At 38.5% G+C, this 24,599-nt stretch overlaps 2 protein-coding genes across 2 annotated transcripts in view; both read left to right on the top strand.

The window, feature by feature from the left end:
* Positions 1 to 3,987: 3,987 nt before the first annotated feature.
* The window catches only part of LOC145460616 (uncharacterized), a 50,417-nt gene continuing 29,805 nt past the window's right edge, over positions 3,988 to 24,599 (top strand). The window contains exon 1 of the mRNA XM_081445488.1: positions 3,988 to 5,792. Coding sequence (XP_081301614.1) covers positions 5,716 to 5,792 — 77 coding nt within the window. The 5' untranslated portion in view covers positions 3,988 to 5,715. The remainder of the gene's footprint in view (positions 5,793 to 24,599) is intronic.
* On the top strand, positions 13,208 to 18,151 carry LOC145503377 (uncharacterized; the record flags this gene model as incomplete). The annotated part of the gene is made up of 1 exon (XM_081482837.1): positions 13,208 to 18,151. A coding segment is annotated over one exon (987 nt), but the record flags the coding sequence as incomplete, so codon positions are not given.

The following is a 24,599-nucleotide window of genomic DNA, read 5'->3' as shown; positions in this document are numbered from 1 at the left end:
CGCTCAATCTTCCTACGCACTATCTCGTCACGCACCAGAGACGAAAGCGTTTTGCTGGGTCATTTCCTCACAGAGCGGAAAAAATATAACATCCACAGTTGGTGATAACACAAGTAAAATGTATACCTAAATTGCAGTATCCGAATTCAACAAATACATGCCTTAAAGGGTCATTAATATTCGCGTCGATAGTGCCCAGTCAAGAAACAGTTTTGTTCTGAATTTAACGCCGGCTTCAGAGTTCTTAGTTTTCAACAAATTTTCCAAAGGATCGGATTTTTTTGCTTCAATGTCGCATTGATAGCATTTCAATACGCTTTTAAACTGCATTTAATTGTATTTAATATATAAATTAGCTGTAATGTATTGTAGAAGTTCATTTTATTTATATTTTGATCTCTAGAAGTATGTATTGCACACGGCCCCACAAACTTCCAGCTTTCACTCATATCGTACATAAATAAAGGAAACCAACCTACCTACCTACCTACCTACCTACCTACCTACCTACCTACCTACCTACCTACCTACCTACCTACCTACCTACCTACCTACCCACCCACCCACCCACCTACCCATCTACCTACCTACCTATTCGATCGTATAAGTATATGATTTTTAAAAATCGAGCAACTGGTCTTCGTGAAATACGTTTTATTTACGTGTTATTTATTTTTTATTTTTTTGTTTTTTTATTTTATACGTTTTATTTATTTATGTAAAAGCTCTATATCATGTGGGTTCTTTGTAAAATGTGCCGTAATTGTAATTGTGACTGCTTTGTTGCGTGGAAAAATGCAAATAGTCACACTATAGCCATTTATTCAGTAGTTTAAAAAATTATGAGATAAATTATGAGTTTATTAAATATTTACCTATTATTAGTAGAAATTTTTAATGAATTTTCAATTGTATTTTTTCTCTGTAATTTTCTATTTCAATTTGTAATTGTAGTTGTTTGGTAGATTTTAAGGACCACAATGAAATCTACTGGTTTTATCAGTAATTGTGTTATCTAATAAAGTCGTTATTTATTTATTTATTTAATTATTTTTTTATTACCTGATGGCTAGCGCTCTCTTTACGCACTCACACTTTAATGACAATCTACCAAGTTATTTTACTGATCATTTTAAATTAAACAAAAAGATACATCGTCTTAATACCCAGTCACGAGCCTCTAAAATTTCCTTAGTTTTGGTACAAACATTTTAGCAACGCACCGAGGAGGAAGGAGCGCACTTTTTCTCTTCATTCGATATTCGGCGTGGAACGCAAGTGATTGAAACAGTAGGGGATTCCCCAGTAACGATGTGACTCAGTGATTGGTTGAATCGGCACACGTTCTAGCCCACGCAGTTACCTAATGGCTCGTCACGCACTGCTGGATCCTTCCAGGTACGAGCCCAGGACGGATACACGCTTCCACGCCGAAATAGAAATTGTACTTTCAGAGTGTGATGGCAAAACTTTAGTGACGCCTAGCCTAAGATACTTACACCAAGCGGCTTTAAAACTATAATTAGGGAAACGTTTTACTTGAGGTATTAACTTAATGCTGTTGTTGAGGGACTTCTTGTCGCTCGTATTCCGAGCAAACGTTCACAACATATTTCAAATCAATTCATGCTCAGGAAAAAAAAAATTTGCTGACGCTTTGGTCACTTTGAGGTGACAATGTGCTCCCAAACTTACTTTAATTAGCTGCGATCGCGCTCCGCCTACGCACGCCAAACAATACATGTCACGGCGCTAGGGACAATAGCGGAAACCGAGAGTATTCCACGCTATGCAAAAACCAATCGGACCGAATACTACTTCGAAGATATAAATTGAGCACTTCACATCTTTCACTGGTCAGTAAGTAAGCTTGTAAGTAAGTGGTGCTTCTGTTGATTCTTGACAAATTTCAACAACTCAAAAATATCATCTTTTAAACGTGTCTCACTTGTTTAAGACGATGGATTTTCGCAGTTCTCCGACCAGTTGGCTGTCTTGTTCTTATTCACTCTGGGAAGGAAGTGATGTCATGAGGTACGAATGTCGTATTCGATATTGTTGTACGGTTTTTCGATCGAGTGGCGGTAAAGATAAGCTGTAGCCAAATATTTTGTATGCTGGAGTGCATTTCACACTTCGAGGTACAAATGTAGTGCTACGTTGTAGAGTTTGCAAGCTTTGCTGGCACGAAAAAGGTGCAACAGCCTGTGTATGGGATGCCTGACGAGCCTGCAGTGAAATTTTGTTCAGCGAGTGGTACTTATATATATAATAATATTTAATGCCAAGTCAGTTTTTAGTCGTTCATTCTGACTCGTTCTCTTGTACTTTCACAACATCTTGAATCAGATCAGTTCATGCTCAGGAAAAAAAAAATACAGTTATATTTTGGTGACGCGAAACCTTTGATGTGACACTGCGCTTCCAAACTTTGAGGTGACACTGCGCTTCCAAAGTAATTTTCTACTTGCTCCGATCGCGCTCCGCCTACGCGCGGCAAGCAATATCTCGTCCTGCCACCAGAGACGAAATAATTTTTCTGGCTCATTTGCTCTCTTCCATAACGGAAAAAATATAAAATCCACATACAGTTGGTAATAATGCGTAAAAAAGACCTTTCACGCATTCTGACGCCATCTTGACACGGCAAAATTGCAGTTAATATATGTAAAAGTATTGAATATGTAATGAGTTTTACTGAACAAAAATATGAACCACTGAATATGTAATGAGTTTTACCAAAGAAAAATATGAACCTTGATTATATAATGAGTTTTAATGAACAAAAATATGAACCATTGAATATCTAATCAGTTTTACTGAACAAAATATGAACCATTGAAAATATAAACTGAGTTTTATAAAGGTTATAACAATGCGTGGGTTTCGTGGTGTGGAAAAACAAAGCAAACACTGACGCAATGTGACACCAATCGGAACGTATACTACGAGGATATCAATTATCAACAGAGCACTTAACTGCTTTCACTGCTCAGTTAGTAAGCCTGAAAGCAAGTGGTACTTCTGTTGCTCCTTGACAAATCTCAGCAACTCAAAATATCATTTTTTAGACATTTCTCACTTGTTTAAGACGATGGATTTTCGCAGTTCTCCTATCAGTTGGCTGTCTTGTTCTAATTCACTCTGGGAAGGAAGTAATGTCATGAGGTACGAATGTCCTATTCGTTATTGTTGTACGGTTTTTCGATCGAGTGGCAGTAAAGATAGGCTGTAGCCAAATATTTTGTATACTGGAGTGCATTTCGCACTCCAAGGTACAAATGTAGTGCTACGTTGTAGAGTTTGCAAGCTTTGCTCGCATGAAAAAGGTGCAACAGCCTGTGTCTGGGATGCCTGACGAGGCTGCAGTGGAATTTTGTTCAGCGAGTGGTACTTACATATAGTATTATCTATTGCTAAATCAGTTTTTAGTCGTTCATTCTGACTAGTTCTTTTGTACTTTCACAACATCTTGAATCAGATCAATTCATGCTCAGGAAAAGAATATAAATATAGTTATATTTTGGTGACGCGAAAACCCTTGAGGTGACACTGCGCTTCCAAACTTATTTTATACTTGCTCCGATCGCGCTCCGTCTACGCGCGGCAAACAATATCTCGTCATGCCACCAGAAACAAACTAATTTTTCTGGCTCATTTGCTCTCTTCCAGAATGGAAGAAATATAAAATCCGATACAGTTGGTAATAATGCGTAAAAAAGACCTTTCACGGATTCTGACGCCATCTTGCTTGGGGGCAAACACGGCAAAATTGCAGTTAATATATGTAAAAAGTAAACGTTTGATGCTCCTATGAAGTATTGAAAATAACATCAGTAGACTGAATAAGCCTAAAAATCATTGAATATAAAATGAGTTTCACCGAACAAAAATATGAACTATTGAATATATAATGAGTTTTACTGAACAAAAATATGAACCACTGAATATATAATGAGTTTTACCAAAGAAAAATATGAACCTTGATTATATAATGAGTTTTAATGAACAAAAATATGAACCATTGAATATCTAATCAGTTTTACCGAACAAAATATGAACCATTGAAAATATAAACTGAGTTTTATAAAGGTTATAACAATGCGTGGGTTTCGTGGTGTGGAAAAACAAAGCAAACACTGACGCAATGTGACACCAATCGGAACGAATACTACGAGGATATCAATTATCAACAGAGCACTTCACTGCTTTCACTGCTCAGTTAGTAAGCCTGTAAGCAAGTGGTACTTCTGCTGCTTCTTGACAAATTTCAGCAACTCAAAATATCATCTTTTAGACATTTCTCACTTGTTTAAGACGATGGATTTTCGCAGTTCTCTTATCAGTTGGCTGTCTTGTTCTAATTCACTCTGGGAAGGAAGTAATGTCATAAGGTACGAATGTCCTATTCGTTATTGTTGAACGGTTCCTCGATCGAGTGGCAGTAAAGATAGGCTGTAGCCAAATATTTTGTATAGAGTGCATTTCACACTCCAAGGTACAAATGTAGTGCTACGTTGTATAGTTTGCAAGTTTTTCTCGCATGAACGAGGTGCCGAAGCCTGTGTATGGGATGCCTGACAAGTTTTTGTTTAGCGAGTGGTACTTACATAGAATAATATTTAGATAGATAGATAGATAGATAGATAGATAGATAGATAGATAGATAGATAGATAGAGAGATTTCCTCCCTTGCAGCCAGAGGCTGAATTGCGGAGGAACCAGAGAGGTGAGATAAGTATTTAGTCGTTCATTCTAAATCAGTATTTAGTCGTTCATTCTGACTCGTTCTTTTGTACTTTCACAACATCTTGAATCAAATCAATTCATGCTCAGGTAAAACATATAAGTATAATTTTGGTGACGTGAAGGCCTTTGAGGTGACACTGCTTCCAAACATCTCTTACGCGCGGCAAATCCGCCTACGCGTGGCAAATCCGCATATGCGCAGCAAATTCGCCTGCGCGGGGCAAATCTGCCTACGTGCGGCAAACAATATCTCGTCACGCCACACGATAGTATATTTGCCAATGATTTGTGTAGTAGACAAGAAGAGTGTAAACTTGGAAGAGCGCTTCAAATGCGTCTTATTGCGTCTTTTTCAACTGGTTTACCGAGGGAAATCTTGTAGGACAACTCTGAAATCTTCAATTTGCAACTGAGTAAGTTTTAAGATAAAAAATAAAAAGTTCCAAAGCAATTCCAAATTGGCAAGGCGCACGGTCAGGGTCGTTCACGCGTCATGCACGCATCGCGCGCAGATGCGCGCACAGTCCGCACAATGAGTGATCCTAGCACGGTGGCGCGAACCAAGCGAGGAAGCCTGTAGACATTCTATCGATGCCGCCGAGTCATGATGTCATAGTGTCAGAATGGTATCATGATCTGATTGGTTAAATCGCTGATTTTTGATATTTTGATATGATTTAATGACTATAGGTGTCAAATGAATGGCCTGCGCTGATTGGTTCACTGGTCATTCAACATGTTCTTTGCAATCCAAACAATGCGCGGGTTTTGCGGTTTCGAAAAACAAAGCAAAGACGTGCGCGTAGTGCTTCGAAAAGAATACTGTGAGGATATCAATAGAGCACTTCACTGCTTTCACAGCTCAGGCAGTAAGCTTGTAAGTAAGCGGTACATCTGTTTATTCTTGAAAAATTTCAACAACTCAAAAAATATCATCTTTTAGACGTTTCTTAATTGTTCAAGACGATGAATTTTCAAAATCAGGCTCCGACCAGCTGGATGTCTTGTTCCAATTCACCCTGGGAAGGAAGTAATGTCATGAGGTACGAATGTCCTATTCGTTATTGTTGTACGGTTTCTCGATCGAGCGGCGGTAAAGATTAGCTGAGCCAAATATTTTGTATAAAGTGCATTTTATACTCCAAGGTACAAATATAACACTACGTTGTAGAGTTTGCAAGCTTTGCTCACATGAAAAGAGGGTCCGCAGCCTGTGTATGCAATGCATTTCCTCACAGAACGGAAGAAACATAAAATCCACATACAGTTGGTGATAATACGTAGTTATGTCACGAAAGAGTTATATTTGCCCGGTTGAAGGGGTTAAAATTGCAAACCAGAGCAAAATACTTTAATAAATTGTGTTGCGCGTTTAAAGACAATTTGAAATCTTACCTGGCAACTGAATACACACCCTAATTATGCTTTACAATACTCATGAAAACTAACTGTGTTAGCGTAGCAGAAAAGTAAAATGAAAAAGCTAATGCTTGATCTTTTTAAAACTTACATTTGCAAAAGCGCGAGGCCATCATTCTATATCCTCATACCTGAGGTATTTGCGATTGTAAAAGTTGACCTTATCATGTCTTTATTAGTCAGCTCTTGCTTTTACTCGACCATACCTCTTTCGTGGAAATAAAATCAAAGGTTACATTGTTGCCGAGCCATCTTTTGATACTTGTATGTAGCACATACTCATATAATCTGGGGTAGGTAGCAATGAAATATTAAAGTGAATCGGAGAGTAAATTGGATGGTTTACTGGGCCGCTACTGGATCATGTAAGGACTGCTCACTGTTCCAACTGGTCGGCAACTATCTTTAATGAGGACGAAATATTTCTTGCGGACCCCTTATCAACATGGGATTCAAGCTAAGGTATCAAACCTCGTCTAGGTATCGTGTAATGCAAAACAGCAAACAGTGCTGACTCAGTAATTGGTTGAATCGGCACACGCTCTAGCCCACGCAGTTACCACGGACAAATGATGACAAATTTCAACAACTCAAAAATATCATTTTTTAGACATTTCTCACTTGTCTAAGACGATGGATTTTCGGAGTACTTAGATCAGTTGGCCTTCTTGTTCCAATTCACTCTGGGAACGAAGTAATGTCACGAGGTACGAATGTTCTATTCGTTATTGTTGTACGGTTTCTCGACCGAGCGACGGTAAAGATAAGCTGTAGCCAAATATTTCGTATAGAGTGCATTTCACACTCCAAGGTACAACTAGAGTTGAGTTTGCAAGCTTTGCTCGCAGCAAAGAGGTGCCGAAGCCTGTGTATGGGATGTTGTTACTTTGGAATGTTACTGAATTTCCTCTTGCTCTTGGGAACTGAATGAGAGGGCGTATGTGATAATAAACCAGTTTTAGAATTATTTTTTTCGGCAGCGAAATGTTCTATGTTTTGAGTTAATTGAAGAGAATGGTGAAAACATTTTTCTTTTTAAACTGCTGTTTTTCAAAATATCGTAGACTAAGGAGATTTAAAATGTGAGTAGCTCGTAACATAGTAACAAGGTCATGTTATGCATATCGCAGAAATACATATTCCACCTAGATATGTTCACAGATTTCAACACTGACCTCTGTAAATAATTTTTCCTTCTTGCATTATTATCATCACTATGCTGAGAAGTTATGCGTGATATTGTCACAAATTACAATCTATCTTTGAGAATCTATGTTTCTTTGAATCATGTCATGTTGCTAGCGCGGAGCGGGGGTGTCCCCATATCAAACTGAACTATGATATACGGTTGTTTATATGTCAGCAGCGAGCAGAGAACCAAAAAACCAAAGGTTTTGGAGAGTCTAGTCTACTGCTAGATTACTCGAAAAAAACAGCTTAATTCAGTTATAATGATATAACTTTTAGTCCGGCTGTAAAAAAATGAAAGCTCAAAAGCTCAAAATATGGTCCATTATTGTCATACGTGTTCTTTTTGTCAATTGAAACTGACGAGGCGTTCAATGCTATGTTCAGTCGTTACCACCCTTTATTTCTTCTGTTTCAGGTGGGAAAAAATGTTGCCATATAAAATGTAGACTGGCAATCAAAAACCGGGATACTTCCAAGATAAAATTAAAAAGTCTCATCGTTTAGAAATGCAAAAAACACAACGAGGTGAACTCTCACAGAAGTCTAGTCTTGAAAAGCAGTAATAATTGTCATGAGGTACACGACTTAAACGAGCTGCGTGGTTACAAATTCTGTAGAGATCACTGTGAGGTCTTATTTAAACCTCTTGATAGGATTCTACTATTTCTACTAATTCTGCTATGTCCTCGACTCTTACTCGCAGTCAGAAATTACAGAACTGATGTCGACGGAAAGACTTCTTCAAACCTCCTAGGAGTATCTGTTATGTTTATTTAGAAATGCCAGGCGATTCCGAATCTTCTGAGCTTGGGAAAACTAAACTATTGGGCTATATACCCCGTGATTATTTTGGTCAGACCTCTAGTGGACCGATTGAACTGCCCGGTAGTCAAAAATTGTTACAGAATTTCGACGGAACGACTTCTTTACCAGTCAACGGTGGTTCAGAGAATTTCTTTATCGAAGTTGGCATTTCTAAACAGTGAACACAAAATACTGTCCCCTCTTCCATTTTTCGAGGGTGTTTACCGAATGTAATTAAAAGATGGAAATCGTCAACTGAATCAGTCAGGCCTTTTGTCGCTAATAATTACCATAACTGGTCGATGTCGAATCGGCAGTGAACTTGCAGACAACTTCAGCAATTTTTCTCTCATTAGTAGAGTTTGAAAATGTGTACGATTGAGACAATAAACTCCGGAAACTTGAATTCAGTCTATACTGATTTGACTCCTATTTTTTAAATGTTTTAGCAAAGTAACAAAAGGAAAAAATTACACTTAAGATCAAAATTTGACAGGTATCAAAACGAGTTAGTTACATGCCAGGCTCGAGCTTAAAATTGCAAATAAAATAAAATACTCTATCCCAAGGTCGTTTTAACAACATGACCTCTTCATACTGCAGCTAGTATTTACATTTTGCAAGAGCTGTGTTACTTGCATATCTTTCAAACGGCAAGGAATATTCGGTGATTTCTCTCTCACTTAGTTTAGAACAAAAGTTTTGACACTAACGTTTAGATAAAGATCTTTGCGAAGGAACGAAGTCAACGAAATCAACTTATTATTCAAAGAGCAACAAGAAAAGTACCAACGCCTAAAACTTAACAAAATCTTAAGACATAGAACCTGAAAGTATTTACTGACTGATCTTAGAAATATCCGCCGATTAATTGGACTATATTGCTGATTGTACAACTAGTGAGGTCGTATCTTTATGCTGGCTTGCGTAGTGAGTCTTCTGACACCGTTATACCAAATATAAACCTAAATTTTCTCAATTTTAGATATGTTGAATATGTAATGTTGTAAATAAAATGGCATTCTAAGCTTTTACTTGAGGGAATACTTCACTTAGGATAGGGCAGCCTGGTATCTACATGTTTGGCGAATCTCGGCTTCAGGAAACACCCTCGGCTGAATATTTTGAATCCGCTTTAAATGACACGATGCAATTTGTCGAGTTTATTAACTCAAAACCGTGCAGTGTGTGAAATAGTGCCGTTATCTAGATCTCTTCGTGTGTCTCTGTCGGTATAAATTTGGTCTCTGTTGAATATGCTAGGAATGTGTTCAGTTCCAAAATGAAAAATTAGCCGTAGTGTATGCTGGCGAAGCTTGAACAGACTTTCCGCTTAATATTTCCGCTAGAACCCTATGCAACTTAGAGCATATGAGTTCAAAAATGGCTGTAAAATGGTGCAGTTCAAAAACTGGGTTTGCACCTAACATTTATTGAACCGTTACATACTCGGACGTGTTCAGATTCAACTCTTACAACAACGATATTCATTGAATGTTTAGCTGCAGGTATGTAACATGGAGCTGTTTAAAGCACGCAATGTTTGATAGATGGGTATCTTTTACACACGAAAGTCCTAGGAAGAGCAATATCGGCTTTAAAGCCATGTTAGAAATCGAACTTAAGTGGCGAGCCTATGTCCCTAGAGCGATCAAACGAAAAATGTAAGGTGTACAAGAATGCAATTCAAAATTGTTTTTAAAAACTATTTGCACTAGATGAGCTTAAAACATTTAATATCACCTTGTGGTCAGTACAAATCATGGATACACATACTTGAAAGTTTTTCCTCTCCAGAAGGTCTTCAGAGTATAATAGTAATAATAATAATAATAATAATAATAATAATAATATTTTTTTTTGATAGCTACTTCAACTTTATTGTGACAAAAACTAGAGCTAAGCTTTACAAAATGCTATAATATTTACACAATTTGATGTCTGTTAAACCTGTAAAACATGTTTCCGTATCTAATCATGATATCATGGTTACTACAACTAATACTAATACTACTATCATCATCATAACATTAATTAACATATTCCATACAAATAATAATAATAATAATAATAATAATAATAATAATAATAATAAACAAATTAGTTACATGCCAGGCTCGAGCTTAAAATTGCAATTAAAATAAAATACTCGATCCCAAGGTCGTTTTAACAACACGACCTCCATACTGCAGCTAGTATTTACATTTTGCAAGAGCTGTGTTACTTGCATATCTTTCAAACGGCAAGGAATATTCGGTAATTTCTCTCTCACTTAGTTTAGAATAAAAGTTTTGACATGAACGTTTAGATAAAGATCTTTGCGAAGGAACGAAGTCAACGAAATCAACTTATTATTCAAAGAGCAACAAGAAAAGTACCAAAGCCTAAAACTTAACAAAATCTCAAGTCATAGAACCTGAAAGTATTTACTGACTGATCTTAGAAATATCCGCCGATTAATTGGACTATATTGCTGATTGTACAACTAGTGAGGTCGTATCTTTATGCTGGCTTGCGTAATGAGTTTTCTGACACCGTTATACCAAATATAAACCTAAATTTTCTCAATTTTAGATATGTTGAATATGTAATGTAAATAAAATGGCATTCTAAGCTTTTACTTGAGGGAATACGGCTTCACCTATTGATAGGGCAGACTGGTATCTACATGTTCGGCGAATCTCGGCTTCAGCAAACACCCTCGATCGGCTGAATATTTCGAATCTGCTTTAAATATTAACACGATGCAATTTGTCGAGTTTATTAGTTCAAAAACCGTGCAGTGTGTGAAATAGTGCATTTCGACAATGTTCTTTTCGCCTGAAATTAATTGAAACCTGCTTGACCCGGCGTTTCGGTAAAACTAGGGAACATATGGGCGCATATACCACGGCAAAGGCGAGGACAACGACTATTACAAAATGTATTTATATTCTACTTCAGAATTTCGCAGTTATCTAGATCTCTTCGTGTGTCTCTGTCGGTATAAATTTCGTCTCTGTTGAATATGCTACGAATGCTTTCAGTTCCAAAATTAAAAATTCGCCGTAGTGTGTGCTGGCGAAGCTTGAACAGACTTTCCGCTGAATATTTCCGCTAAAACGCTATGCAACTTAGAGCATATGAGTTCAAAAATGGCTGTAAAATGGTGCAGTTCAAAAACTGGGGTTGTGCCTAACATTTACTGAATCGTTACATACTGTGAGGTGTTCAGATTCAACTCTTACAAGAACGAAATTCATTAAATGTTTAGCTGCACGTATGTAACATGGGGTTGTTTAGAGCACGTAATGTTTGATAGATGGGTACCTTTTACACATGGAAGTCCTAGCAAGGGCAATGTCGGCTGTAAAGCCATGTTAGAAATCGAACTAAAGTGGCGAGCCGATCAAACGAAAAATGTAAGGTATACAAGAATGCAATTCCAAATTGTTTTTAAAAACCATTTGCATTAGATAGGCTTAAACATGTAATATCACCTCGTGGTCAGTAAAAATCATAAGTACACATACTTGAAAGTTTTTCCTATTAAGATGGTCTTCAGCGTATAATTTGTTGCGATGGAAATTCCCAAAGTAGAAACGCCAAACGTTTTGTTGATGCCTTCGATCGAATACAGCCGACCGCCATCGACCTCTGCCACTCGGCTCGTATTAATGGCGGCTCGCAATGTCGTTGACAATTGTAAAAACGTGAACTATTTCCTGGTAATTTCGCCGATCCGTGCCACAACTGTCCACAACCCGCAGTTATTCCCAGATATGATATAAAACAACTGGAAGCTCGGCGTCCCTGGCCATGCAAATATTACCGACGGTCACGGCTAGTTAGAGGTGTTTGCAAAAAGGCGCTCACGTCAGTAGTCGTCAATTATTCCAAAAAGGCGTTGCTCGGGCTTTCACTTTTCATCGAAGAACACTTGCTGAAGATTTCAAGAAGAACAAATAACGACAACGCTGCAATGCATCGAAACAATTTGATGATCTGTCTAGACGTGAAATATTGTTTCCTAAAGTAACGTCACAGAATACATCCGCTTCGAAAGTCTGGTTACCATGGTTATGGTGACATTTGATTGATTAAGACAAAATGCGTTCAGCTGCAAACAAAACTGCGACACTGGAAGAATAATGAAAGCCTTAAAATGAAATTAAAGTTAAAGTTGAATTAATATATCCAAAATAAAACCGCAATAGAAGAATCAACACAGAAACTAATATATGACGATATTAGAAATGTCTTACCTGTCATCTTCAATTGTTTTTAAAGGGAGAATGGCCCACGCAGATGCCCTGTTGATAATGAAGCTATGCTAGAGTCAGAGGTAAGTATGGAATTATTTGCCTGAGAACATGGGAGAACATCACTCTTTGTGTATGGCTCAAAAATGTCTTTCCTGTGCGTTAATATGATTGCCCCAAAATCGCAGTAATGTCCGTTCTTATATTTTTGTGGCTGGTTGGTCCCTGGAGGCGCGTAATATAACGACTGTGCAATAATCAGCAGGGGTACATAGTTTGAAAATGAGCGCATGAGTGTAAAAATCACACCCTGTCGTAATTTTTATCTTGTATTTTAAATTATCATAATATCTTGCATTTTTTAAATTATTATATTTCTTTTAGTCCAGGGCCCCTCTGGATATCAGTCTCGCTGCTGAATAGGCCACCCTGGCTAAATAAAGATTACTTACTTAGTCACTTATCCCTCTCACTTCCTAATATGACAAAAACTTGGACGAAACTTTAACTTGCCCGATAAACTTGATTTTCCTATTGATCTCTCTCGCTCTCTCACATACATTGCAAACAGTATATTCGTGTTATGAGATTTTCCTTTTGTTAGGAAAAGGACTGCATGAATTGTTGGGTTTTTGTATTAGTTATTTTTGACTTGAAGAAGTGGATGGGAACTCCAAAAAATAACATCGCATGCATGTTCGACAGCTCTTCGTCACATTTATGTTCGTAAGTAGTTGCAAGAGAGGCCTGAACTGGGTAATTTTGGAAATGGGATTTGAAAATGTTTTCACTGGGAAAATTGAAGTCATTTGCCTGTATTTCATTTATTCCAGCGCATAGATGGCGGTCAGGGCTGTGTCCCAAGCAACAACACTCCTCCGGTTGAGCCACCTGCCGGGCGGGCGATCCCTGAGTTGGGAAATGTCAAGCAGGGCGTTGGACCTTCTCTCCCTGACAAGGAGGAGGAGCAGAACCTCAGTCAAAGCACGCAGGACGGAGAAGAGCGGCAGCCAACCTACCAGCAGGGTGATGATAGCCAGGGTAATGCATCGAGCTCCCTCAGGGCAATTAGGGGACAAGCCAGTGAAATATCTTGCTCCATCCCAGTAGTACATGAAGTTGCTGTTGCCGGCCATTGGTTGAGTGCACATGAGCGGCAGCCAGTGTACCAGCGGCAGGCTAATGATGATCAGGGTGATGGAATGAGCCACCCAATGGCAATTGGTGGACAAGTCCGTGAAATATCTTGTCCCATCCCAGAAATGGAGGAGATTGCAGGATTGAATACGCGGGAGTGGCAGTCAGTTTACCAGCAGAGCGATGTTGGAAGAAGCAATGATTTAAACCATTCCATGCTGAATGGAGAAGGGCATGTGTCCAGACAAGAATCCTCCATTCAGGAATCATTTGCTAGTCAGTTGGTGAATGGACAACAGCAGCAGCCCTGTTACCAGCAGAGTGCACGGGCTAATGGACCGAGCCAGCCCACTCAGGAGATGGTCCTGGATGGATCGCAGACGCGAGATAGCCAAGAAGTACGTCACCCTATTCAGGAGACGAGACCGTCTGGAGAGCGGACGCTAGAAGAACATGAAGACCTGCCTCCATGTCACCACCAGCTCAATGGTGCCGACGTAAATGGAGTGAGTTCCACAGGTCAGACGGAACAGGCTGTGGAACATAACTGTAGTCGCCAGGAACTGCAATTGTGGAAACAAGAACTTGGCAGGCAAGCTGATGTTACGCATACTACATTTGCATGGGAAATCAAATACATCGTCAAATCATGATACCTCGGTAATCAACACTTCTTCAACCATTTTGAAAGCATTTTTTTTTGCTAGATTTTTTTTGTGGGTCATACAAGTCGATGTAAATTTCCAGCTATTGTGTCAGTGAACGTAAATGCTGAAACCATACTCGAACAAAAAGATGCCAGCCACCACCAAATATGTAAGACTGTTTTTATTTACAATTGTCTGTTAAGAGGGATACGTTTAGCACTTTTACAGTTTTAAGGCGCAAATGGCAAAAGTGAATAATATGCGTGGTGGAATTTATTAGCGTATCTCTTATTAAATACATTCTCATCTGATTAATAGTTGCAGCTTTTCATATGTATGCATGCGTGCACACCATCATATCGAATTAACCTTGCAGTGAACTGCGACTAAAGAAGTGATTTCGATAGCTTTAATCAACAGCATTGACACCGCTATATGATGTTAAGGGAAATAGTCTAATGTAAATAATAAGAAATAAATTGTGTTTTATTCTCAGGGTCGAGCCACAGAATGCCACAAGGAACAAGATGAATCCAAGGGAAACATTTTTTATTTTGGAAATAACAGAGGTTCAACAGCGTCGCCAAGGAGATGCGAATGGAGAGCCAATGGCTTTCTTCAGTTCAGCCAGGGGAAATAAAGAAGAAACAAAAGAACGCATGATCGTAGGTACCCTTCTCGGCAGGCGTTATTAGGGTCGTCATGCAACGGTCTAGTGCCAGTGAACAATGGTTGCTGTGTCGCATGTGACTAAAAGATAAAATAAGTCTCTTCACCTACTGCAGTTGTGCCGTTGTTGTCCTCGCCTGCGTCATCGTAGTCGACTCTCGCTGTAAAAGTCTGTTCTGTTTTTCTTAAGTTCGTGGAAGTCTTAAGTTGAATTTTTTTTTTTTCAATTGAGTGTCATGATTTCTGTGGGGAGTTGTGATTCTGCTGCACACCGCAATTCGGAAGGACTCGGTGAGCGGCCAAGAGAACTATTGGAAAACAGGTAGGAATTGGCAGCACTAACCTCAATTTGTAGATTGCAGCGTTGTTAGACTTTTGATTGTGATGCGAGACTCTTTTTTAGTAAAATTAAACTCTTTCTTCGGTAGCTAAAAAACTAAGAATTCGTATTTTTCATGAGCCTTCCATATCGCGTGCGCCGATATTTGCATACCGCGTGCGCCGATTTGTTCCGTAATCCCAACCAAAACTTGCCCTACAATTCCATTCGTTTACATTAAGTTTACAGTCTCGCACGGGCAAGCCTGAGGACTGATTGGCAGTACTCATGCATCAATGAGCATGACCGCTCCATGCATTCTCAAACAATTCATTTCAATTCATTTAATTATGAATTCATCAAGTTTTGGTCCGACGGAAACGACAACCAAAAGTAAAAATAACTTTTGAATACTCTTATTCTAACATACAGCTCGAATACTAGTTTACGGCTCGGATACAACTCGACACTGTTCACACTGTTCGCTAGATTCACACAAGTCGATGAATAAATTATGCTAAATACAAAATTCTCACGAAATGTCTCACGAAATTATTAGTCTTCCGAAACGTAAACAATGACTTCCGCACACCCCGGTCAAGCGTTTATTCTTAAACAATGTCTTCTGAACACATTTCATTCTGTTCCTTGTACAGAGCTGAAATTTATATACGTGATATATATACAGCTCGAATACTAGCATACGGCTCGGATACAACTCGACACTGTTCACACTGTTCGCCAGATTCACACAAGTCGATGAATAAATTATGCTAAATACAAAATTCTCACGAAATGTCTCACGAAATTATTAGTCTTCCGAAACGTAAACAATGACTTCGCACACCCCGGTCAAGCGTTTATTCTTAAACAATGTCTTCTGAACACATTTCATTCTGTTCCTTGTACAGAGCTGAAATTTATATACGTGATGCAGGGCCGTAGCTAGCGCAGGGGCAAGGGGGGCAGTTTTTAACTTTCTGGAGTGTTAGGTGTTAACTCTATACTACTATGATTAGATTACCGTTGCGACTTGGTAAGTAAGTACTTATATTTTTTCCCGAGCAATCTTAACATGGAAATTTACGATGAATTGATAAAGAATTTTGTGAACGAAAATACAACTGAAGAGATCTTTTACCCACGAAATAGAGTAACCCTGTTAGTTCGTTATATATGTTTAGTGTTGTAAGGCCGAGACATGTATCAGGTTAACAAAACTCAGTTCGGTTTAAAAAATAACTGTCGTTTTACACTTGACCGAAATCGATGTTTTTGACGAAATCTTTCGTGGAGAATGCTGAAGACAGGACTTTTAAGTCTTAAGATTTCATATATTACTGGCGGACAGATATTTTTTTTTCGCCAACTGGCGAGTTGCTGCACTGGTTACAAGCTCCTTAGTTGCATTGAAACATCTCGACACAACAAACCCAGAACGAGCTTTGAGTTGTTCGATTCCGCATAGGAGAGGATGCAGTCCTCACGCACACAAATCGCGATACACTTATACACCTACGTCGCGATATATGTAGATTCAGCGGATTGAACAGGGCGGGAAATTAAAACTATAGATGAAACTGGTGTCTCGTCAAATATATTATCTTGTGCAAGTGAAAATAATTTATGAAAGACCATATATTATCGTGTGTTACGTAATTAACAAATAAAGAAGCCTCGACTGTGCTCTGTTCTGTTGTAAAGCACGCAGGAAGCGGTAGAGCACGAAAGAAGTGTAGGGGAAAACACGAGACGTAGTCGAGTGTTTTTCCCTACTTCTTGAGTGCTCTACCGCTTCCTAAGTGCTTTACAACAGAACAGAGCACAGTCGAGGCTTCTTTATTTGTTTTATGATAAAGAATCAGATAATTTCCCCACGCATTCGGCTGAATTTTCAAACCAAACTTTATTTTCCAAACGAGCAAAAGTGGCGTCAGCCGTGTACTGTTCTCTGATAAAGCACGCTAAAATAAGCCAATCACAATCCTTGTTAGAATTGTTCAAATAATTTGATTGGCTAACGAAGCGACAGCTGTCAATCACAAACTGGACTTCAGCTAAGCTTTCAGTTTCGAGAAGTTTGAGCGGCTTTCGAGAGAAGAATGATGCCTTCAAAGTTCGCTTTTAAGTTAATTTTTAAATACGGATCTCAAGGCAGGTAAAGGTTTATAGTCCAGAGGAATCCGGCCGTATTGTGGCCCATGAAAATGAGCACTTTTCCAGTGGAAATTACGAAACGCGGAGCTCAAAGCTTGTGGATGAAAATGCGAAATGCCGGGTTGAATTTGAAAGGAGCTACAGTTATTTACGGCTTGTAGCCGCATGCAGCAAGATTGCCCGAACTAGCGTAAAAGTTAGAAAGACTTAACGACTCCCACTGGTTCTACTTCGAGCACAGAAGAGAATATCAGAGCAAGTTTTGCACTGACCACTCGTCGGTTTGCTTCGCTGAGATGACCGGAGAACGAGCGTTACTACACTGCATGTAAGTGTTGTTTGAGCAAATGAGCATTTTTAATTGTAAATTTACAAAAATAAAGCTTCTCATCATAAACAGAGACAGTTCAATTGTTTTCTGTCGTTGTTTTACTTCTTAGTATAATTTCTGCCTTCGTAACAAAATTAATGTTTTTATCGAAGCACTGTTTAGGTTGAGAATTTGTGTATTTCGCTACAGCTGTACATGTTTTGTCGGCGGGAATCTAGCAAAACTTGTTATTTTAGTACAGTTTTAACACTACTGTTGCTAACAATGGTCTCTGTGAGCCATATTTACTGCAGAAAAATAGCTCGCTTCCAGTGCGTTTGTCTGAGTCACAGGGGATGTTTAATTTGGGTCAAATTTGTCAAAATTCCGAAGCAAAAATTTGGAAGCCAACTTACCGTCATCAACCCGTGCTCTGTTCTCTGATAAAGCACGCTGTTTCAGCCAATCAGAGCGCGCGTTATATGGAAACTTTATTATAATATTGAATACTGAACACTGAATACTGAATACTGAATACTGAATACTGAATACTGAATACTGAATACTGCAAGGGTATGGACTTTGGACCAAAGATTTCTTTTTTCCTTGCGTTAAAAGTGTGACGACCAATCGGAACAAACACTGCTGATAAATTTAGCGCTTCCTGTTTTCACGGGATAGTGTTTATCGAAGCGACCTGTTCAAGGAGATGAATTTTCGCAGCAACCCTAACAGTTGGTTTTCTTCCTCCGATCCGCTCTTGGAAAGAAGTAATGCCATAAGGTACGAATGTCCTATTTGAAGTTACATTATGGATTTTTTGAGCGTCAGCAGAAATAACCCGAAACGCACTCCACTACGATAATGATACCAAGTTTGAGATCTTTAGAGCTTGCACGATTGAGTTGCCGCAACCTGTGTATGCCGTGTATATTATCCCGCAGGTCTTTAATATGATGTAAAAGTAAATTTGTTTATTCGCTTTACACTTGTTGTTCCTTCATCTTGTGTTATGTATAGTTTCACATCATCTTGATTAAAATCGGTTTATGTTCAAGAAAACAAACATTATGACGCGAAGGCCGTCAAAAACCAGGCTGTGTTGATTCATGCGCTTGCTATGTTGCATAGAATGAATGATATGAACAACGGAAATACAAATGAAATGAAGATGTGACCATCGAGGTTTTGATACCAATTTAAGCAATTGCAAATTAAGTCCGAAGAAGGTATTTCCGTGGATGTTGGTCGTGCCACAGAAATGATAGGGCATTGATTTGTTCACACCCTCAGCACACCCCCAGTACACCCCTTGACTACCAGGAATGGTTGTGGCGATAACAGCAAGTATGAAAGTGTGAATCTATATAGAGTTTGCTTCAAAGAAACCACTGATAAATAAACTGTTCGATCGACGCTATTAACATTCTCTTTTCGTACCCTTTAGGTTTTGTTGGAGTATTCTTTGAACGAAACTGCGATTTAAAATTATCGTTCGATCGACACAAGTATGATCGAGTGACTTATCAAACCTTTTGGTGAATACTTTATATTCTTCATTTATTTGCTGACGATGAAGCTACAACAGAATTATTTTTCTACTCGCTTTTGGAGAGTGTTTTGTAATGAGAAGCAGTTCGCAGTGAACAATTTGATATTCGATTTTCTCTTCGTGGAATCGAAATACTCGAGAAACGATTTTCGCTGAAACAATTTCCTCTCACAGTGTATTTTGTTGCATCTGTTGCTTAGGGTTCAAGGTATATATATGTATTCGAACCACTTAATTGATAGCCTGTGGTGTGCAGTGTGAAAAAAGGCAATAACAGACGTCTACTTGCGGGCTAACTGACCAACTCATTGCATATAGTAAAAACCCACATGCAAGAACCTAGTGGTGTAAAAGCCTGCTGGCGGAAATTTGCTAATTTCAAACCCCAAGAGATAAGAACCTGTTTAGCCAAGTAAGATCACCAGTTTCTTATATCAGTGTGGGTTGCAGTTAAATTATGAACTCTTGTTATGGAGGTAACACTAAATATACTTCTGTAATCAGTTGTGTTTGGCTTATCATAATACAGTTGTGCATAACTCTGCACATTGAAGGACCAAACACAAGTTTATTTATTTTTCTGGTGATCAACATAATTTCCTTCGTAGACGTTAAGAACCTTATAAGAACCTACTCAGCCTAAATGGGCAATAACTACTCCAAAATGAAATACAAGAACCAAAATAAAATACAAGAACCTATTTTGCCAGACTTCAAAGAATGTAGGTTCTTACACGCGGATTTTTTTACTGTATCTTACTTCAACTACAATCGCTGAGTTTTCGGTCTCGTGTTTGGAAGTCATAACTTTCTTTCAGTTTTCTAACTGCAGTTTCAGAACATGTTTAAAGTCGGACAAGACTCTGGGAGGAATCGAAACGAACTAGTGTAAGCATTTACGATTTAATGATCATTTGCAAACATGATCCGTCGACAACACTCTCTGATTATTTCGCTGTCATTATTTCCACTACACTACATTTGGAATTCGTAGATTTGATGGTATTCACGGTTTATTTTCTAGGAACCTGGATTTTCTGGTCACAAAACATGCAATTGAAATGTAAGGTACTTTGGTGCAATTTTGTCTCCAGCATTTCAACCTTAAATGAGCTGTGACAACAGATCAGACATTCACATGACAGTCTGTTCAGTTTTCAACACCTCAAGTAATAAAAAAAAGTTCGCGGCTGCTGAATATTTTATATAAGAAACAGATATAAGTGAGATTTAAGTAAGATTTGTTTAGGGTGTGACAGAGTTGTTATAGCCGAGAGTTGTAGACCCATAATTCCAGTTGGCAGATGGGTTCAACCGGTCCAACTAGTAGGCAACGGTGATTACAAGGGATTGAAAGTTTTCAAGTCAGTTAAACCGGTCGAAAAATTAGCAAACTATTCCTAAAACTTGAATTCAATCTGCAACGAGTTGATCCTATGTTTCTTGTTTTAGCAAAGGATCCCCCAGCCATATTACTGACTTAGAAATTTGAACGAAGTCGAAATTAAGGCTATTATAAATGCATGCCAGACTGAGCTTAAAAATGCAACTAAAATAAAATGCTCTATCCTAATATCGTTTCAATATGACCCCTTTACACTGCAGTATTTACATTTTGCAAAAGAGCTGTGATACTTGGATATCTTTCAGACAGCAAGGAATATTCGAACATTTCCTTCTTTTAAGTGTAGACCCTCAGTTTTGATACAAAACGTTTTTATTTGTATAGAAAATTCGTCAAGAGTTCTTTCCAAAGCGACTACGTCAAGAAAATCACGAAATTATTCAGAGATCGCCGAGAAAAATAACAAGAAGGCACCAATGCATAAAACGTGACAAACAACATGCAATTTGTAAGTGACCCTGTAAGTATTTACTGACTGATTTTAAACGTACGCTGATTATTTATTTTGCTCGCTGATTTTACATGAGAGAAGATTATTTTTTCACTTGTTAATGTCAAAATGTTGAGCCAATCTTGAACTGGCCGAGAAACACTCTTCGCTGAACATTTACGCTATAAAACCATGTAACTCAGTAGAGGTTATCAGTTAAGAATGCAGTTTGAGATTAATTTGTATTAAACCGTTACACTTTGTGAGGCATTCATTCCAACCTTACAAGAACGAAATTATTCGAATCATAGTTAGAACAAAATGTTCGATAGATGAGTGCTTACATAAACTCAAGGTCTAGCAAGAGCAATATTGGCTGCAAAGGAGTGTTATAAATCGAACTAAAGTGGCGATTCAATATTCTGAATTTCGCTAATCAAAGCAAAAATATAAGCTATGCAAGCTTACATTTCAAAGTTCTTTTGAATGATAGATGAGTACATGTACTTAAATAAACACAAGTCCTTGCAAGAGCAATACATGCTGAGAAGCAATGTTATAAATCGAACTAGGCGATCCAATATTCTGAACATCGCTAATCAAACCAAAACTATAAGCTATACAAACTTACATTTCAAAGTTCTTTTGAATGATAGATGAGTACATGTCAATAACCACAAGCTCTAGCAAGAGCAATATTGGCTGCAAAGCAATGTTATAAATCGAACTAAAGTGACGATCCAATATCGCTAATCAAGCCAAAAAAAATATAAGGTAGGGAACTTACATTTCAAAGTTCTTTTTAACGAAACTTTTCAGAGTAGATAAGCTTGAGACAATACAACTGAAAAACAAAATACTTGAATCGTCATTTATAAGTGAAATTAGAAACCATATCAACAGACCAGGCGACGTCTGGTGAACAATGTTGGAAGGCGGTAGGTCGCAGTCATATTAATATCAAGATCTGGGCGCTCGTAGGTTCTGCAAGATTAGCTAAGTTAACGTGGTCGAAATATGACTGACATAGAAGTTTGTAAAGATCGGAAAGTAGAAAACGTATCATCTACAGTCTGTGCACAATACAGTGGTGCTTACTTGAAAATTGTTTCGCGAAACTTTCGTGGAAACTTCCATCCTTTACTTAAATTAGACCAAAGTGGCAATCCAATGTAGCTAGATCAAATTCAAAATTTTAGCCATGCAAACTTATAATTCAAAGTTCTTTTGAAAGGAACTATTCAGAGTAGATAGACTTAAGACAATAGTATCACTTCTCAGTTATTAGAAATCATGGAAACACATACTTGAAGCTTTGTCCTCATCAGAAGTTCTACCAGAGCATAGGTTGTTGCTGTTAAAACTCCCAAGTAGAAAAACGAACGTTTCGATGAAGCCATCATTGATTGAATCACAAGCAAATACAACCGACCACCATCGACCTTTGCCACTTCGTTCGCATTAATGGCGGCTCGTTCGCGTGATGTCGATAACAATTGTGAAAACGTTATCTTTTCCTATGTTACTGCGACGATCCGTGCCAGAGTTGTCCACAACCAACACTTTAAAAGTCAGTCCCGCATGAAGCATCTGGTAGCTCGGTGTTCGCAGCCATGCACAAATTACTAGCGGTCAGGGTTGTTAAAGATGTTTGATAAAAAAGGCGCTGGCGTCAATGGCATCAGTGACTCCACGAAGAATCACAGGTTTACCGGAAAAGATGGAGCTTTCATTTTCTGTCGAAAATCACCCTTTATGTTGAAGATTTTCAGAAGAACGAATAACTAGAAACTGAATACGACATTGCCGTACTGCTTCGAAGCAATCCCATATCTGTGCCTAATATCATAATTGTTTCCGCTTTCTATTTCCTCTTCAATCTGGTTACTATGGTTACGCTGGCATTTCATTGGCTGAAGAAACTTGTTCCGCTGCAAACCACCAAAGCGAGCAATTTCTCTGCCAAAATAATACAAAGAGCACACGCAATTACAAAAGTCAAGATAACAAGAATAATTTTAGACAATGTCAGAAATGTCTTCAATGTAACCTTCAATTTTTACTTTTTGAAGGAATGGCCCAAGCAGATGCCCTGTTGATAATGAACCTCCGGTAGAGTCAGAGGTAAATATGGAATTCTTTGCCAGATAGTATGTAAGCATATACCTCTTTGCGTATTGGTAAACAATGCATTTCCTTTGAGTAAATTGATTGCAACTAAATCGTGAAGCAGTCTGTTTTTGGCTGGTTGGTCTCTGAAAGCACGTAATATATATAACAACTGTGCAATAATTATTAGCAGGGGGTACATGGTTGGAAAACGAGGCCTAAAAGCGCGAAAAGTGGACGCCATCGATCTCCATCCTGATCGGTTTGTTGGTTTGCTCACGGATTATTTGTTCCTATAGCTACGAAAGAGAACGATTCCTTTGATTGGTTCGCTGAAGCTTGTTGACGTCAATGCAAATGTTTCCTATCGAAAAATATATATCAGCGTTCACTGGGGTTTTCCCAGAATAAAGGTGATCTCAACAAGTCATATCTGGGAAAGAACCAGTGGACACGCGCGAAAAGTAAACCATTGTTTGATGGTCGATTACATCCACTTGCTGGATTTGAAATGAAAGATTATTCTGATTGGTTCGCTAAAGCTTGCTGACGTCAATGCAAATGTCTCGAAATCTTCTGAATAATATTATCAACGTTCACGGGGGCCTTGCCATGATAAAGGTGATCATTGACATCATTGGGGAAGAATCACTGGACAAACGCGAAAAGTACACTGACCCACGTGCTGGATTTGAATAAAACCCCAACTTCGAAAATAAGGATGTGACATTTGAATTTGCCTGTGCTTGTAGATACAAACTCCAGCGACGAGCGAAGTTTCCTATCTGTAGCAGCGAAAATGCTATTCTCTAATCATTTAGATGAATCAGTCAGTGACTCCATCGTAAGTTCAAAATTTTAATCTTATTTTTAGTCATCTTCTCTCTATGCTTTACCGAACGGCGCTTCTGTGATTAAACTTGAAAGGGACACTATCACGCGATGCGCATGTGTAAGATTGCTTTCCGTATCGGCTAAAATAATGGTTTTAGAAGGGATTTTTAGCATAATGTGCTATTTTATAGCTAAGGGAAAGCAGGTTTCTCAAGACAAAATTATTTTGAGATGAACCATGTCCAATATACCCAAACTTTGTCCATTCGTCTGAGATGCTTGACGATTCGACTTGATTCGGACGAAGTCGATCCACACCACTGGAAGTAATGAAACATTCACTGCTACGGGACCACCGAAATCAAACCCCTCTTGGCAATTGACTTCCGTCAAATAAACAGCGGTACCTCACATTTACGGCGAAAGTACTGGCGGTGGTGAATTCTTCAGTAAGTTTGAGTGCGAACAGCGAAGATAGGTTTGATATTATATTGTTGTTTGAGCCCAATCTGGAGTTGTCGTCGGCGGAGGGCTTCCGTGGGAAATCTATCGGCGTCTTGCCGATACTTATGATGTATTTTTTTTTAGCCCAATCGTACTCACATATTAGCTTATAACGTGCTCCA

This window comes from Orbicella franksi, chromosome 11 (genome assembly GCF_964199315.1).
Source record: "Orbicella franksi chromosome 11, jaOrbFran1.1, whole genome shotgun sequence".
Lineage (NCBI taxonomy): Eukaryota > Metazoa > Cnidaria > Anthozoa > Scleractinia > Merulinidae > Orbicella > Orbicella franksi.
The sequence above is the reverse complement of the archived record's forward strand: the minus strand, read 5'-3'. Positions and strand labels throughout refer to the sequence as shown.